We start from the raw sequence: 17,743 nt of genomic DNA on the forward strand, positions 1-17,743 counted from the left end.
CCTGAGCTGAGTCTGGAAGGGACAAGGTGGAGTAGGGGGGCTTGGCAGCTCTACCACACACTCACCAGGCCTGGACTAGGACTGGATCTGGGGGTTCCCGGAATGGGGCAGAAATTCCAACTCTGTGGGTGGGGCTTGGGGGTACTACGGAGTGATGGGGGTGTCTAAAGAGTATGAAAGAGGGTGTCACTCATGCTGCACCTGGGCTGGGACCCATAGGTCACGCCAGCACAGGGTAGCTGGAAGCTCTCCCACACACTCACCAGGCCTGGGCTAGGACTGGGTCTCAAGACACTATTTAATTTTGTTCTTACATAGCTAATTTTTTATGTATATGCTTTAATGATTTTTTTCTTTACAATTAGTTTAGGGTAATTTCATTTTTGTGTATCTTGGTATGATTTTATTCAAATTTCTTGTGCAAAAGGTTCATTTTTCTTGGAAATGTGGTGCTATAATTTCAACTAAATTCAGAAATTTTAAAAATTTAAATATTTATTGCCTACTTCTTTCTACTTTCAGAATTCTAATTGTATAAATATAAGTATTTTTATTTTGGCACAGAGTGAACTATTATATGACTGATCTGTAAATTCTTCATTTTTATTTTGGACAATTTTTATTGTTATATTCATATAAGTTTAGAAAGAATTTATCTACAATGTGCAATCTATTATTAATCTCACACAATGTATTCATTTCAGAAATATTTCTCTAAAATTTACTGTCTACATCTTATATCTTTCATATTTCAATATTTGTGTATAATTTTAATATGCTATATAATAACTGATTTTCAATAAAGTTAATGAGGAAAAAGTGTGATTCATAAAAAAATTAAATAATATAAAAAATAAAAAAGAGAAAGACAGGGAAGAGTAGCACAGAGGTGCTACAGACTCTGAAATCCTTCATTATGGGAACAGAGAACCTTGTCATGGAGCCTCTTGACAAGACAGAGACAAGCAAGGGAGGCCAGCCCAGAAGTGGTGTGCACGGCCGTGAGAGGCTGTAACCTTGAAGTGGCAGAGGATGGTGGCTGGGGTCAGGGGCTAGGGGCCCGGTGGGGAAGGGAGAAATCCTTCTGTTTGATGTATCTACAAGCCCAACGCAACTGAATAGCAAGTAAAAATATGGTACATTCTTTATTTTATTCTTTTTAAATTATTTTATTTATTATTATTTGTCTGAAAAAGAGTTTCCACTATATAGTCAGACTGACCTTCAACTCACTTTGTAGCCCAAGCTGGCCTCAAAAATCACAGTGATCCTCCTGCCTCAGCCTCCCGAGTGCTGGGATTACAGACATGTGCCACCATGCCCAGCTGTGCATTCTATTCTATTCATCTTTTTTTAAATTTTTATTTATTTATTTATTTGTGTGTGTGTGTGTGTGTGTGTGTGTGGCCAGCTCAGCCCACCAGGGGGCAGGGTGGCTGGCATGTGGTGCTGGGGGATTGAACCGCGGTCCCTGTGCTTTGCTAAACTTGTTCTAAGTAGGTGCTTTAGACCACTGAGCCATCTCACCAGCCCTCTATTCATCTTTGTGAATTTATTTTGTTATATTTGGTGCTTGTTGGGTATCATTGTGTGTGGATAGCTTCAAATTAATTGTATCAATTGATTTCAGACAATATCCTCTGACATTCACATTGCCCCACTGCTGGCCAATGAAAGCACTTTTCAAATTGGTTATGGATAATTTTGAGTTATCTAATTATTCAAGCTTTTGGTTTTCTGATCCAACCAAATATAGATATTCTAGAATTATCTAGTATCTTGTAGCCTCATATTGGACATGGAATTTAGCCATGGCTCCAAAACCTTTGGTTTATTTAAAGAAAAATAATATTAGAAACCAAAATCCGGACATTAGGGTCCATTGAGAGGGTAACATTTCTTAAGGGCCATTTCAGTGAGAAAAAGCCAAAACATATTTAAAGTATATAGAACCTGATTTCATATTAACTGACTGACTCAGGTATCAGTATATAGTTCTTGAGCCAGGGAGATAGCTCTGCAGCATAAGCACCTGCCTGGCAAGTGCAAGGTCCTGAGTTCAAACCCCAGTACCATTTTTTAAAAAGTATACAGTTCTTATTCAAACTTTGCAGTTTGCACTTAAACTGGAAGCTACTAGGTTCCTAATAAGAGATTATTTATTTTATTTGGTAATTTAGGAAACTAACTTTTTATGTATTTGGTACAGGATCTCACTACACAGTTTGGACTGATAGTGATCCTCCTGTCCAGCCTCCTTAGCACTGGGATTACATTAGTGGGCCACCACACCTTGTCTTAGTAACCAGCTCAGTTTACTGGGGGGCTGGGCCAGCATAGCATGTGGTGCCAGGAATCGAACCCCAGTCCCCGCTCTTTCTTAAGCAGTTACTTGGTCTGCTGAGCTATCTTGCCAGCCCAAGACTAACTTTTAAAAAATGTGTTATCAATACAAACAGTACACACACTGAACAAAACCTTTGCTCTAGACAGCATACCCTTAAGAATCTGTTCTCTAATTCCTGTGTACTAAAGTCTCTCATAATCTCACACCTCATTGCTAGGCAAAGACTCATCTGATAGACTGTTTGGATTCAGATGTTTGCATTTACCATGAGAAAGCTGCATAATCTGCTCCGTTTTATGCTCTACATTTTCATTTCTCCATAAGGCATATCAACTCCCAATATACTAGATAAGTCATTTAATGATAATAATTATTTTTAAGATTATATTTTTAGCACATTCCCCTTATCCCATTGGATCATCAGCCTCATAGAGCAAGAATTTGCTCACTGGACCCTGCTGCTGTTCCCTGAAGACAGGATAAGAAAGCTGGGCTTGATTCTGGGAAAGTTTCTGGGTACACAACAGCACAGGCCACAGGGGACATTTTCACTGAAGCAGAAGCCACCTGGGCCACACCCCCTCTATACATCACCCTGTGCCCACAGGACAGAATGACAATTTGTGAAAAGAAAACCAGCATTCATTCTCAACCGGCTCCTAGGCCTCATAACTGAACATTTGGAAGATTTAAGCTTCCAGGAGAAGTACAAGGCTAGAGCTTCTGACTCAGGGCACCATACTCCTGGCTCACCTGGACAAGCCCCATTTACAGCCATTTTTCTGTTGTAGTCACAAAATACACCCCTGTCCACTCATTAAAGTGTCCATGGTTAAAGAACCAAGAGACAGGGCTAAATAAGCTGGAGAGGAAGCCCCAGGAGAAAGAGTTATCAGCTGTGTAGGAGGTAGCCCCCATTCATCAGTGAGCTAGTGTACAAGGGAAGACAATAGAAGATTGAGAGAAATTTTTAAGTACCTACATAGGCCACCAAAATGATGGTCTCTCATGGGAAATTCTAGCAGAGAGCTCTCAGAGCTCATTTGTTGGTTCTGGGCCCCAGCAGGTGACAGAGAGAAGCACCCTCAGGGTGAAGGGAGAGAGGAAAGGGAAGCACAAAAGTGATGATGCATATATTAGTAGTGTGGTCTTTATTTTTACAAAATGAACATATATTTCCAGGAAAAGTCAGATACAAAATTCACAAATTTTTTCATAAAACATTAACAGCAACATACAAAATGGTACAATGGCAAGATTTGGGCATTCTCCTAGCTAGGAGAGAGGCTGCTCTTTTTTTTTTTTAACGCCAATGGGAGCTTGTTTTTCTTTTTATTTATTTCATTCTGTTTATTTATTGATACATTTAGATACAATGATAATATTCATCATAGGGCATTTGTACCATTACATATCTTTCTTTTTTTTTCTTTTACCATTCCTCTCCCCTTCCTTCAAAACCTTTTCAACTCATTTACAAAGGCTTTGTTTCCATCTTAGCTCTTGTTTTTTCTCCCCCACCACATTTGTTCCCCTTCTCATTTGATCATTTTCTTGCCATTTTTGAATATCTATGATACATTTTCTCTCTTATTTACACTTTTGGTTTCTCACACCAGAGAAACAATGTAGTACATACATATGTGTGTCAATTTATTTCACTTAAGAGTATGGTCTCAAAGTGTAGCCATTTAGCTGGAAATGTCTCTAATTTATCCTTCCTTGTGGCTTGGTAGAATTGTATTAAACACACACACACACACACACACACACACACACACATCTTCTTTGTCCATTCATCACTTGACACACATTTGAGCTGTTTCCAAGATTTGGTTATTACAAATGGTGCCACTATAAACACTGGTGTGCATGTATCCCTGTGGTATGACACTTGTCATTCTTTTCACAAGGTACAAAGAAGAGGAATAGATGGGCCAAATGAAACCGCTAGGTACAGTTTTTTGAGGACTCACCACACTGATTTCCATAGCGTTTCCATGAGTCTACACTCCCACTGACAGTGGAGAAGGGTGTTTTGTTTTGCTTGTTTTTATTACACAACCCTGCCAGAATTTGTTATTGGTTTATTTTTTATTGATATCCATTATTTCTGGAGTGAGGTGAAATTGCATGGTTGTTTTCATTTACATCTCTCAAGTAACCAGGAATGTTGAACATTTTTTCATACAATTATTTGCAGTTTCTACTTCTTCATCTGAGAAGTGTTTATTCATTTCAGATGCGCATTTTTGGACTGGGTCTTTAAATTTGGGGGCTCTCATTTGCATTAGTTCTTTACATATTCTAAATAGGAATCTTTTGCCTGAGGTACAGCTGGCAAAATATTTTTTACACATTTCCTTATTCCGTTAGTGGTTTCTCTAGCTGTGCAAAAGTTAGTAAGATAAGATTTCAGTTGTTTATTCTTTGTGACAGTTCCTGTGCAATCAGTGTTTTGTTCATAAAACACCTGGTATTCTAAAAGATGAACACCAGGGGCCAGAGAGATGACTCAGTGGAATAAGCACTTCCCTGGCAAGCGCAAGGGCCTGAGTTCAATCCCCAGTTGGGCAAAAAAAAAAAAAAAAAGTAAAAGATGAACACCAATGTCTTTAAAAGTTCTAAATATTCTGTCTTTCAGCAAATTTAGTGTTTCTGTTTTAATATATAGATCTCTGATCTATTTCTATTTTACTTTAGTGCATCATGAAAGATATGAGTCTAGTTTTAATCTTTAGTATGTGGGAAGCTAGTTTTTCCTGCATCATTTACTAAAGAGGCTAAATTTCTTCCAGTGAAGGTGTTTGGCTTCTTTGTCAAAGATAAGGTTGCTGGATAGATCTGAACTTGTTTCTGCATCTTATAATCTGTTTCATTTATCTCTAGGTCTGTTTTACTGTCAGTACCATGCAGTTTTTTATCACAATAGTTTTGTAGTAGAATTTCTACTGAGTGATTTCCCCTGCCTTCACTTTGATGTCCAGAACTGTTTTGCCAGTCTAGGTCTGTTCTGGTTCCAAATGAATTTTGGATTGGTTCCTCTAATTCTATGAGATATATTATTTAAATTTTGACCAGGATTGTGTTAAATCTGTATAACAATTTTGGACATAAAGCCATTTTCACTATATTGGTTCTTCCTACCTAACAAGGGATATCTTTCCTTTTTCTGACATCCTGTTTGTTCTCCTTTCAGAGTACTGTAGTTTTCAATGCAAAGGTCTTTTACTTCATTGGTTAGGTTTACTCCCAGGGTTTTTTTTAATGCCACCATGAGAGGTGTTTTTTCCATAATTTCAATTTCAGTAAGTCTTTTCTTTGTGTACAGGAATGCTATTCATTTTTTGAATGTTGACTTTGTATCCAGGTATGCTATTAAATTTATTTTTTATGTTACTAAATTTAGTTATTAAATCTAGAAATCTTTTGGTGGAGTTTTGGGGTCTTCTATGTAGAGTATCATGTCATATGCAAATAATGATAATTTAACTTCTTCCTTTCCTATCATTATTCTGCTGATATCTGTATTATTTAGTTGAGCACATTGGTATTTATTGAATATATTTTTTATGATTTTACTTCTTTCTCTTGGTTTGTTCTCTTTTGAGGATGTAGTGGTCATCCTCATCTCTCTTAATCACATCTGGCTAGAAATTCATTTTTTCTGCAAATAGAAGAGCTGCCCCTGTTTTCTTCTGGGTTCCTGTCCCATGGAGTTTTGTTTTCCATCCTTTGACTTTCAGTCTATGCTTTTCTTCTTGAATTAAATGTGTATTTTTATGCAGCACATTGCCAGGTCTTGCTTTTTGATCCATTTGCCAATCTTTCTTTTGATAGGTGAATTGAGCCCAATAACTTTGCCGATTATAACTGATAGGCTTTGACTCATCCTTGTCATGTTATTTCCCTGTTCTTGGTTCCCATTTTCCCCCACTGTTTACCTTGCCTGGTGGATTCATTTTCTTGGGGTTCATGAGGTGTAGTTCTTGTCATGTCTCTTTAGAATGTGCTTGATAACATTGTGAAGCGCTGGTTTGGTGGTCATGAATTTCTTCAGGTGTTGTCATGGCAGTATCTTATTTCTACATCAATTTGGAAAGATAGTTTTGTGGAGCACATCAATTTGGTTTGGAGGCTGTTTTCCTTTAAGGTTTGAAATATGTTACTCCAAGCTCTCTTTGACTTGAAGGTTTGTTCTGAAAACTCTGATATGATTCTATGAGCTTTCTTTTATAGATTATTTGGTTTTTTCTTACAGTTTTTAATATTCTGTTCTTGTGTTGAATTTCTGAAATCTTAGCTATTATATGCCTTGGTATAGTTTTTTTTTTATCTTGACTAATTGGAATTCCATATGCCTCATTTATTTGTATGTCAAATTCCTTTTCCCTGCTTTGGGAGTTTTCTGCCATTAGTTCTGTGAACAGGTTTTTGAGTCCTCAGTGCTAGCTCCTTATTGACTCCACTCAATCTTATGTTATCCTTCTTTGCATCATCTAGTAGCTGCTGGATTGATTTCTCATAATCCTTTGGTTTTTATTTTGTTTCATCTTTTGATGTTTTTGTTTTGTTTTGGTTTGGTTTGGCTTATTTTTGTACTGAGGATTGAACTCAGGACCTTGCACTTGCCAGGTAGACATTTATGCTGATGGGCTATATGCCCTCCCTTGTTATTTTTAAGAAATTTTTGTTTTCATGAATGTTAACCACAATCCTGTAGTCTAAGTCGGATATTTTGTCCTCATATTGGTTCATTCTACTGCATACACTTTCAACGGAATTTTTTATCTCATAGATATATGTTTGAATCTGTTTTATGAATTTTATTTCTTTCCTATGTTGAGCATTCATGGTTTACATCATTTTCCTAAACTCCTCTTTTTTTTAAAATCCATATCTGCTCTAGAGTTACTAAGCATGTCTTCCATTATAATCACCTCGGTACTTATCTGAAAAATAATTTCCAATTTGACTCTTTTTCTACAGCTTTGTTCATTTGTTTTCTGACCTCCGCTCTCACCAATTCAGGAAGTCGATATAAATGGCTTTTTATTTTAAGTTAAATTCCTGGGTGAATGCTTCTAAATTGTTTGTGGCAAGTAGATTTATTGCTAGTATTTTGAACCTTTCAGAAATGACTACTCAGATATGTCTGTCTTCCCAGTATAACTGGATTTGGGTTTTTGTGGGTGTTTAAAAATCCTGCCTCTTCTATTTAGTAGGACTGAATACTTCATTCAGCCTCCGGCTTTTTGGCACTGGCTTATAATATTGTTTATGATAGTTAGGCAATCTCAGTCTTGGTATAGAAGAAAGAACAACTGTGCCCCACCACTTGTTATGCTGTCCCCAACCCCAGACATGCAGAGCTGGCCACTGAGACTGAACATGGTGGCCTACACTTGTAATCCCAGTGCTGGGAGGCTGAAAACAGGAAGATTACTATAAGTTCAAGCTGGTAGTAAGACCCTGTACCAAATACATTAATAATAATAATAATAATAATAATAATAATAATAATGAAAGAACAACTGATTAGAACAATTATGTCACATTGCCTAAAGTAGTACAATCAGCAACAATAATGGCATGAAGCACAGCCTATAAAATGACAAACTATGGTACCTATTAATTTGCCACTTTAACCATATGAACTAGATATGTGATTATATAAAAATATCTAAAGTAAACCTTAAAATTATGTACAGTCAAAAAGTGCTATGAAAGCTTTAGAAAACTAGAAAAGATAGGGAAAAAACAGTAAAGGAAGAAATAAAAACAACATCAAAAAATTAGAAACCATTTTTACACTCAGAAAAACAAGAACAATCATGGAAGACAAAACGAATATAAAAACAAAAAAAAGGGAAAAAATGTCCATCTCAATGTGTGTCTCTGCTGTCACTGGTGGACAACATGGGCAGAGTCCAGATTTGAGCTGCTTAACTGAAGCAATCCAGCCATATTTTTACAGCAGGGCAGTGGATCATCTCAGCAAGCCTGTACCTATAGCTCCATTGAAGTTCGGGTTGGTTTCTGGCTGTGAAACTGGAACATGATCTGTTCAGTTGCAGGCTCCGTACCTACTGAGCCTTGAACTCAGCTCCTTGACATCCTACTAACCTGAACTTGGCAGCCTCACCCTGACACTGGGAGCCAGTAGATGGAGCTGGCCCACAGCTCTTTTGAGTTCTGAGCCCAGCGACACCCCACTGTTTCCACCAAAGGTGTCTTTTAGGCCTTTCTGGACTCAAGTCTAACAATGTAACTAAATCTCTGAAGACCACTTTTTTCCAGGAACCAAAGCATTGCCCAGGGACATTCCCTTTCATTTCATCTCAGCCTTCTATCAACTCCACATGACAAAGGAGCGCAAGTCTCATTCCTGCTGCTGATGTCCTTCTGTGCTCTCATCACCTTGTGCACATTTTATCTTCTGTCCTCAGTCTGCACACCCAGTCCACAGCCCACAGTGTTCCATGGCACACAGTATTTGTACACATCATGTGTTCAGCCAGGTTGGGGTCTTCATCCTGGTCGTATGCTGTAGTTTGCTAAGCCATCCACCTATGCACAGGCACTGGACTTAAAGCAAAATCTGAGCTTGTTCCCATCCTCCCTTTCTTCTTCCAGGTGGGCTTTGAGCCTTCTGATTACACATTTGCATCCTGCTCTCCAGAGGAACGGAGTGTATCACAGTCCCCAGGGCTGTCAGCTTCCCTGCAGCCCTGATGTAGCCAGGTATATGTGTACATACAGAGGCGGACAGAAGGCATCTGACAAGTGTGTCGGTAATTCCCATTATGGATAAGAAAACTAAGAACCAGAGGGATCAAGTCTCTCCTTGTGGTCACTCATCTGACAAATGGCAGAGGTCATGGTGCCTGACTCCTTGTCAGTGCTCAGCTAGCCACAGCTCTCTGCCCGGATGGTCACTTCGAGGCATGGACAGGCAGTCAGGTAGGTGCACCTCACTTCTCCCATCCTTGGTCCATGAAAGGTAGAAACACAGCTTCTCCCTCGAGAGTCCTACGTCCTGCAGGCCAGGCTGTCAGCTCTTGACAACTGGGCCCTTTCCCAAGGCTGCTAGATCGAAGCCCAGAAGACAGCATCGCCGTGGCACAAGCATCCACCTCTTCCCTTCTACAGCTGATTAACTTCTGCGGTGAGTTGGTTATTTTCTGAAATTAATTTTCACCAACAATCATTAGATGTTTCTAGCAGTAATAGTGGTAGTAAAAATATCACAAAAATTCTTTTTTCTTTTTTTTTTTTCTTTCTTTTTTTTTTGTTTAGGTTAGGAGCAAAATATATTTACTGGGGGAAAGAAAGCTTCTGTCTGAGAGAGAAAGACAGAGGGGTTGGAGTGGGTTGCTCAAATTAGTTTTCAATTTTTTTTTATTTATTTAGTACAGGGCCTACAGGGTCTCACTGCATAGATTGGACTTGCAGTGATTCTTCTGTTTTCAGCCTCCCAAGCACTGGGATTACAGGCACGCACTACCATGCCCAGTCTCAATCTCTGTCTCAGCCTGCCCTTAGGATGGGGCGGCATGGCATGCTGGGGACTGAACCCCAGCCACTGCATTCTACCTAAGCAGGCACTTTAGTCCATTGAGCTATCTGGCCAGTCCTTCAATATTTAAAAATCAAGAGACTTCTCCTAATAATCTGGGTTTCTGGTTTTATTGTTTAAAACTTGGGAGAGTTCACATCACTGGTTCACCTTCCCTCTTGGTTGCCAACTGCTACCTCCTTTAGCTAGAAATGTTGGTCCTGGGCACCATCATATCTTCCTAGCGAGTTGTATTCACTGTGCTGCATCTTTTTCTCTTTCTTCCTTTCTTTCTTTTTCAGTACCTATTTGGCCCAGAGGCCACAGCTCACAAATCCCACTTTCTGTGAAGCCTACAAGGCCACTGATGAATTACTAACTCAGGGCCATTGCTATTCTTGCTAGCTACCTTGGAGTGGAATATGACCACTGGAAGAGAAAGAGTAAAGTCAGTCACAGAAAGAAAAAAGAAGAAGACCCTTTAGCATCAAAGCCCCCACCCCCATGGAGCAATTACAGGTGAAAGAAAAAAATTTTAAATAGAGATAAAAGTGATATATTTTTCCTTGCACATATAGTCTTACTGTGGACTGTTACATGGTGCTATAAACTTGAATGGAAAGACATTCTTAGTTGTGTATTTCGGAGTACAGCCACACTCAACTATAAAATTGTAGATGTAGACATGTAACGCTTCATCCATACAGATAAATAAGCACCCACTTGCTGGGAGTTATTGAAGAATTATCAAGGTTTCTGACTGGTAATTTTCTATAACTTACTTGGAAGACTGAGGAGATTTTATAAGGATGTCCAAAAAATCACTTTTTAAACATTTTGAGGATTACATACAAATAACACAATCCTGGAGAACAGTGAGGCTGTGCTGGAGTTGAGGCAGAGAAGGCAGATGGTGGTGGCAATTTACCACTCCAGAATGTGTTTAAACATTAATGATGTATCTCTCGTGTAGCACTGTGGGACACTGCATAGATCAGAGAATGTCTACTTTAACAATCCAGAAAATGGAATAAAAGTAAAAATTCATATGGAAATTTGTGTGGGAAAAGACATCAGAGTGATGTAGGAGAGATGGCAAAGGAGAATAGAGAAGCAAAATGTGCCCAAAGGTGTTGCTGTCTATCAGTTGGAGATGGAACTGTTCACACTGTCATAGAATCTTCACTTCTCTGGCCTCTTCTAAGCTTTTTGTTTTCTCCAAAAGCTGTTTTAAGGCAATGGCTCACAATGTACTAGGATTCCTTGAAATTCTTGCCAGTTTAGGACTCTTCTTATTGACCCCAAATCCTATAAAACATTGACCTTTTATAGGTTTTTTTCCCCCCTGCCTCTACTCTGTTCCTTACTAAGAAGGCTGAAGGTCTTGGGAAGATTTTAATACTCCTGATACTGAGAAGAAAAACTCTCCTGGGTCCTGGAATAGAGGACCAGAAGGGGGAAAGTGAAGGAAGAGTTGGAAATGTAACAGGCTGGGAGTAGAGGGCAAGCATGGGTGACCTGAGATAGCAGAGGAATCATAAAGTATGACCAACTGGTGGAGCATAGCTGTGGAGGGCTGGCCTTTTCACCATATCTGGAGAAAAAGGAGCTGAAGACCTGCTTCAGCCAGGAGTGCTCTTCTACTAATATGATAACTTTGCATTTAGTTCAAAGATTCCTCTTACATTGCAGATTTCTATTTCTATGATGGCAGAGCAGCACCAAACAGATCAATCTTCTTCAGATAACAGCTTTTTTTAAATGTATTTTGTACAGGGTCTCACTACACAGATCAGATTCATAGTGATCCTCCTGTTTTCACCCTCCCAAGATCTGGGGTTACAGGCATGTGCCACCACACCTAGTCTCAGTTGCACCACCACACCCAGTCTCAGTCACCCTCTCAGCATGCACTGGGGTTGGGGCCAGCACATCTTGTGGTACCTGGGATCGAACCCTGGTCCCTATGCTCTGCCTAAGCAGGAGCTTTAGTCTGCTGAGCTATCTTGCTGGCCCTGATAACAGCTTTTCAAACTGACCAAAATATGCAACCAGATTCCTTAAGTCTTTGGAAACTTGGACTTTTGGAAAAAGGGAATGTAACTGAGTGAACACTACTTCTCCTCTTGAATAGCTCTTTGCTTGAAAACAGGTCCCACTTGGAACTTTGAAGAGTGTCAGTCTTACTGTTTTAAAAAGCAAAAGCAGGGGCTGGTGAGATGGCTCAGTGGTCTAAAGCACCTACTTAGAACAAGCTTAGCAAAAAAGCACAGGGACCGTGGTTCAATCCCCCAGCACCACATGCCAGCCAGCCCCGCCCCCTGGTGGGCCGAGCTGGCCACACACACACACACACACATAAATAAATAAAATTAAAAAAAAAAAAGAGCAAAAGCAGCGATGTGTACAACATTGAAATTAGAAAGCCTAGAGGACAAGGGTCAGCCAAATATTTCAGCAGATTAAAGCGCCTGCTTAGGCTGATGCTGGGGCTGGGTGTTTGATCCCCAGGCTTGCCTTGCCAGCCCTGCCCCTAGGGCAGGCTGAGACAACAATTGAGACTGGGTGTAGTAGCACGTGCCTGTAAACCCAGGGCTTGGGAGGCTGTAAACAGGAGGATCATTCCAAGTCCAATCTGTGTAGTGGACCCTGTAGACCCTGTACTAAATACAAAAAAAAAAAAAAAAAAAAGGAAAAAAGCTGAGAGGACAAATCCCCAAAGGGAGAGAGCTAAAATGGGTGAGCTACATATTTTACACACAAATTCTATCCTTCTTGAACTGTGCACAGTGAAATAGACTAATAGATACCAACTGCTATTGCATAGGAGAACAAGGTTTGGAATTTACATTCCTTCATGTTAGCTGCTAACTAAAACATAAAGTAACAAACAAAAAGCAATAGTCATCAGTGAAATATAATAAATCAAAAATACTATAACACTGTTTATAATATCCAGAATGTGATCCAAAATCACTGCCATAAAAAAAACAGAATATGTAACTAAGGCCAAATAAAATGCAATAAACAGAGACCAATCCTGGGATGACTCACTTGGTAAAATTACCAAAAAAAAAATTTTTTTTAATTAGCCAAAATACATGGCTGACACTGACAAGGATCTACAAACTGTGGTACAGGGTTTCAGGGTAAATCCTGAGGGGATTTGACTGACCTTGTCAGATACAAAAGTTACATTTCTTAAGGGGCTGGGGAGATGGCTCAGTAGAATAAGTGCTTGCCTGGCAAAGCGCAAGGGCCTGAGTTCAATCCCCGGTTCCACAAAAAAAAAAAAAAAAGAAAGAAAGAAAAAGAAAAAAAAAGTTACATTTCTTGTTATATAGGTCTTGCTTTATTTTGGTCTTAACCATCCAGCAGAAAAGTATAAAAATGAGGTATAAAAAGTAAAGCCATATTAATATGCTGAGCTGGAAAAGGCTCAAGTCAACAACTTCTGACATTGCCAGTCCTACGGATAACCCACTACTGTTACAGACTACAGGACTATATTGGATTATTTTGCTGAACTCACACACCTACAATACTTAAATGGCAATGGAACACCCATCTCTGACAAAACTAAACAAAAAAGGGGATGCAAAGGAAGGACCATTTTGTATCTGTATATAGAGAATAGTTAGGATACAGCTACTTTCTCTTAATTCAATGAGAAGACAGACTTGTACTGATAGTGTTTGTACAGGATATCATGTCTACATCTTTTATTATGACTAACCACTACAAAGACAATTAATTAGTGAAATTATCCTACTAATCAGTTTTGAAACTGTCTCATTGCTATTTGTTTCTCAACAAAATTAATTAAAAAAGAAATTAGCCAAAATATTATAATCATGACATAGAGGGAGGTATTTTCATAACAAATGAGTAAATAAAAAATCTCTGACGAGAACACTTATTATAAAAAGAGCTAAGTGGAGTTAACTAAAGTTAACTAAAAATATAAATTTTAAAACATTTTTTATTCATTTTAATGAGAAAAGATAAAATAACAATGAAACAGTTTCAGGCAGGTTAGTAGGGCTGTTACAATACTTAATGCATTGCATATTATTGTCTTTGTAGTAGTTATTCAGGGGACAAGATGCAGACATGATATCTTGTCTAAACAATATGAAATTTTAAAAAATCATTAGATGTGCCTTATATCAGGCTGGTGCTAACAACAGAGTCAAAGAACAAGTGGATAGGCTAATGAAGTTATGCAACTATAGAACACAGGAAAAGTTTCCTTTATGAAACTGAATAGAATCTCATGCATGAATGAACTATTTCTAAAGGTCTAGCATATATCAAATGGGAGTCACTCACAGTAAGAGAGAATAGAAGAGAACAGAAAAACTATCAGAAGATATATGGCTAAAAATGTCCCAAATTATGACTTAAATATAAATCTATAGATTCAAGAAATTCAATAAACTACAAGCAAGGGGTTTTGGTTGATACACTGTGGCAGTTTGAGAAGTTTAGAAGGTTGACTAAGTGACTCAGAAGGGAGTCAGGGTCCTCACTTGGTAAAAACTGTCATTGTGTGCAAGAGAAGGGCATGGACATTATGTGAGTACTACACTCACCCCCACCCCCAGGTTAACTTGCTTACAGTATAAGGGAGGAAAATAACTACCCTCTCTGTTGCTTTTGCTGCTTTTGCTTGTCTACTGTCATCTTAAATTGTTGCCCCTGAACCATGCCACCTTGTCTTGGAGCCAGCTGATTACAGATTGAAACCTCCATACACTGTGAGCTAATTAAACCTTTGCTTCCTTAATGTGGGGTATTGGGTATTTGGTCTCAGCAATGAGAGAGAATTAACTAAGACAATTTGGTACCAGAGAAGTGGGGTCCTTGCTGTAACTATACCTGGCCATGTGGTTCAACAGCCTTTGGGTACGGCTTGAGGAAAGAGTTTGGAAAAGTTTTCAGAGACGTCTGAGAGACTAGAGTGGTAATGCCCTAGGTCGATTTATATGGGGGATTCTGATCAAAGCTTAGAAGACCAGAAGGCTGATAGAAATCCTGTAGTAAAGACCAGGCTCCAGAGGTTTCTGCTGGGAAGAACTGCATTTACTGCTAGCCTCCAGATGATGTGTTACAGCTTGGCACAAAGTTGGTCTGCATTTTGGTTGTGTCCAGAGACTGCGTGAGACTGAGATTAAGGGCAATGGACTAATTAATCTGGCAGAAGAAATTTAAAGGCAGTTAATTATTGAGGCTGTGACATGGCTATTGTCAGGGGCTTTTAGTCAGATTTATGTTGAGAATCAAGAGCAAAGCACCCAGTAAAATGATTAAAAACATTGTGTTTGGCCAGAAAGGAAGCTCCAGAAAAGCTGTGAACTATATAAAGATAGAGCTGAAGAAATTGCAATTGCTGAGAAGGAACAGGAGAATATAAAAGATGGCCTACAGTCACCACAAGCAGCAACAATTCTCTGCCCTTTGTAGCTTCAAAACTGCAAAAGTGAAAGACTTTGCTTTGTGGAGAAAGCTGCAGAGAACCATGTTCCAGAATGGCGGCAGCATACAAAATTTACTGCTCAGAATTGCATTCAGAGTGCCCAGTGATCCAAGTACTTGACACCTATAGCCAAGAGAAAGGAAAGCCTGGTTACTGCTCCAGCTGGCAGCAGGCCTTGGCATCATCTACTTGATGCTGGTTTTTAGGTGCATGCAGAATGAAAGAGATATGGGCTTAAAAAAGTTTCCACCTCAATTTCAGAAGGCCTGGGAGGCCAGGCAGCGTACCCCTGAGAGGGCAATATGTGAGGCTGTGAGTGAAAAGCCAAAGGTAGATTGGAGACACCAAACATCTGGAGAAGCCAAAACCAAGGATTGTCTAAGAAAAGCTACAAGAAGAGAGCAGAGTGGGCCTAAGAGAGAAGTTGTGGGAGCTACAACCGCCAGAAGTGCCACAGGAATGGAGTCACTCAAGAGCTTTGAAATTCACTATTTGCTACAGATTGCTGCAGATGTGGGACATGGAACAGGACTTAATGTTTGCCCTGCTGAATTTTGGACTTGCTTTGGTCCCAATCCTTTGTATCTCCCTGTTTGTAAATTTTGGAATGAAAATGTTTATCTTGTGCCATTAAATGGTGGAAGTATTTAACTTTGTTTCTATTTGAACAGGGGCTTGCAGCTAAGAGTTTGCCTTTCATCTCAGAGGAGCCTCAGACTTGTGAACAATGCTAAAACTGTTAGGACTTTGGCAGCTCTAGCAGACAGATGGACTAAATGCATTTTGCATGAAGGGGTGTACATGAGTCCTTGGGAACCAGGGGCAAAATTGTTATGGTTCTAATGTAGCATAATGTTGGCAGACTTGATATTGGTTCTTAAGGACTGATAAACCTGTGTTATAGTCTTCAAACTGTGAAATGTTAAGAATAAGCATGTCTTTGTATCTGGAAACTGGTTTAAAGAAATGTGTCTGGTTACCATGTTGACAAAGGGCGAATTGTTATAGTTGATTACCTATGTCAATGTGAAGTTTAGAAGTTAACTAAGTGACTCAGGCCAGGCCCCTTACTTTGTTAACAATCTCATCCTGTGCAAGAGGAGGACATGGAGATTGTGTGAGTACCACAACCACCCTGGGAGGGAGGGGGCTGCTTACATTATAAGGAAGGAAAATAAGATTGTCTGTCCAGTATACCCTGATTTTTTGCTTTTGCCCCGTTTTTGCTGTCTTCTGCTGCCTTATACTGTTGCCCCTGTACCATGCCATCCTGCCTTCAAACCAGCTGATTATAGACTGAAACTTCCACTAACTGTGAGCTAATTAAAAACTTTTGCTTCCTTAATTTGCGGTGTTTTAAATTTTGTCTCAGCAATGAGAGCAAAGTAACTAAGATACAAGGTAAATAAAAAATAAATAATGCTGAGGCATATTATAGTGTAACTAATAAAAGCCAATGGCAATTTGAAATCAACAAGAGAAAAAGAACATACAGTAGATCCTTACAACTATTTGAGTTACAAACGCTCATAGATATGAATGCAGTTCACATTAGGAACATTCATAGATGGCAACAAATTGTGGAAGTACTTTATACGTCTGCTGGACACCATCATAGTTGTGCTACTGTGTGCTTACTGTACAGTGCAAACTGAAGGAAGCCATACTAAATGGAAATGTAGATCTTAGGAGAGAAGAAAGAGTCTCAGGGATGGTAAATATATAGGTCATTATAGGTAATTTTAGGTAATATATAGGTAATGTAGGTGGCTATCTTAATTATCTTTTATTCGTCTTTAAATATTTCATCAGTTGTACAGTGTTTTAAAATAATGCTGAGACTCAGAAGGTACAACATTGATGATTCATATGAAAACTATTCCTTGGGAAATTATTTTAAGTGATAAGAATTCATGAGAAAAAAGGTGTCTTCTTTTTTTTGCCATAATTTTATTGATAAACAAATAGCGAGTAGAACTTCTGGCAGGGCAGCTAGGAACAAGATCCAGCCAGCTAATCAAGGAGCTGAACAGCTTGCCGGTGGGCAGAGTAGGGGATCACTTCCCTGGGCTACAGCAGGAAGAAGGCAAGCACTAGCCAGACCCAAGCCTGACTTAGCTGGACAAGTTTGAACTTGGTAGATCCGGACCTGGTAAGTTGAGACACACTGCTAGACCCAGATCTATAAGAACATCCTCTCTCTCTGTCTCTCTGTCTCTGTCTCTCTGTCTCTGTCTCTGTCTCCCTCTCTCTCTCCATCTCTCTCTGTCTCTCTCTCTCTCTTTCTGTCTCTCTGTCTCTGTTTCTCTCTTTCTGTCTCTGTCTCTCTGTCTCTCCCTCTGTCTCTGTCTCTGTCTCT

At 39.3% G+C, this 17,743-nt stretch overlaps 1 protein-coding gene across 2 annotated transcripts in view; it reads right to left on the reverse strand.

Annotated features, from left to right (window-relative positions):
- The window catches only part of Il20rb (interleukin 20 receptor subunit beta), a 57,725-nt gene that overhangs the window by 11,492 nt on the left and 28,490 nt on the right, over positions 1-17,743 (reverse strand). The window contains exon 7 of one of the 2 annotated variants that reach the window (XM_012517517.2): positions 8,203-9,531. The exons of the other annotated variant lie outside the window; for it this stretch is intronic. Within the exon in view, the coding sequence (XP_012372971.1) occupies positions 9,322-9,531 (210 nt within the window). The 3' untranslated portion in view covers positions 8,203-9,321. Of the gene's footprint in view, positions 1-8,202; positions 9,532-17,743 lie in introns of those variants that run through there. 2 annotated transcript variants of the gene reach the window in all.

Source organism: Octodon degus, unplaced genomic scaffold, assembly GCF_000260255.1.
Source record: "Octodon degus isolate 3935 unplaced genomic scaffold, OctDeg1.0 scaffold00008, whole genome shotgun sequence".
Taxonomy (NCBI): domain Eukaryota; kingdom Metazoa; phylum Chordata; class Mammalia; order Rodentia; family Octodontidae; genus Octodon; species Octodon degus.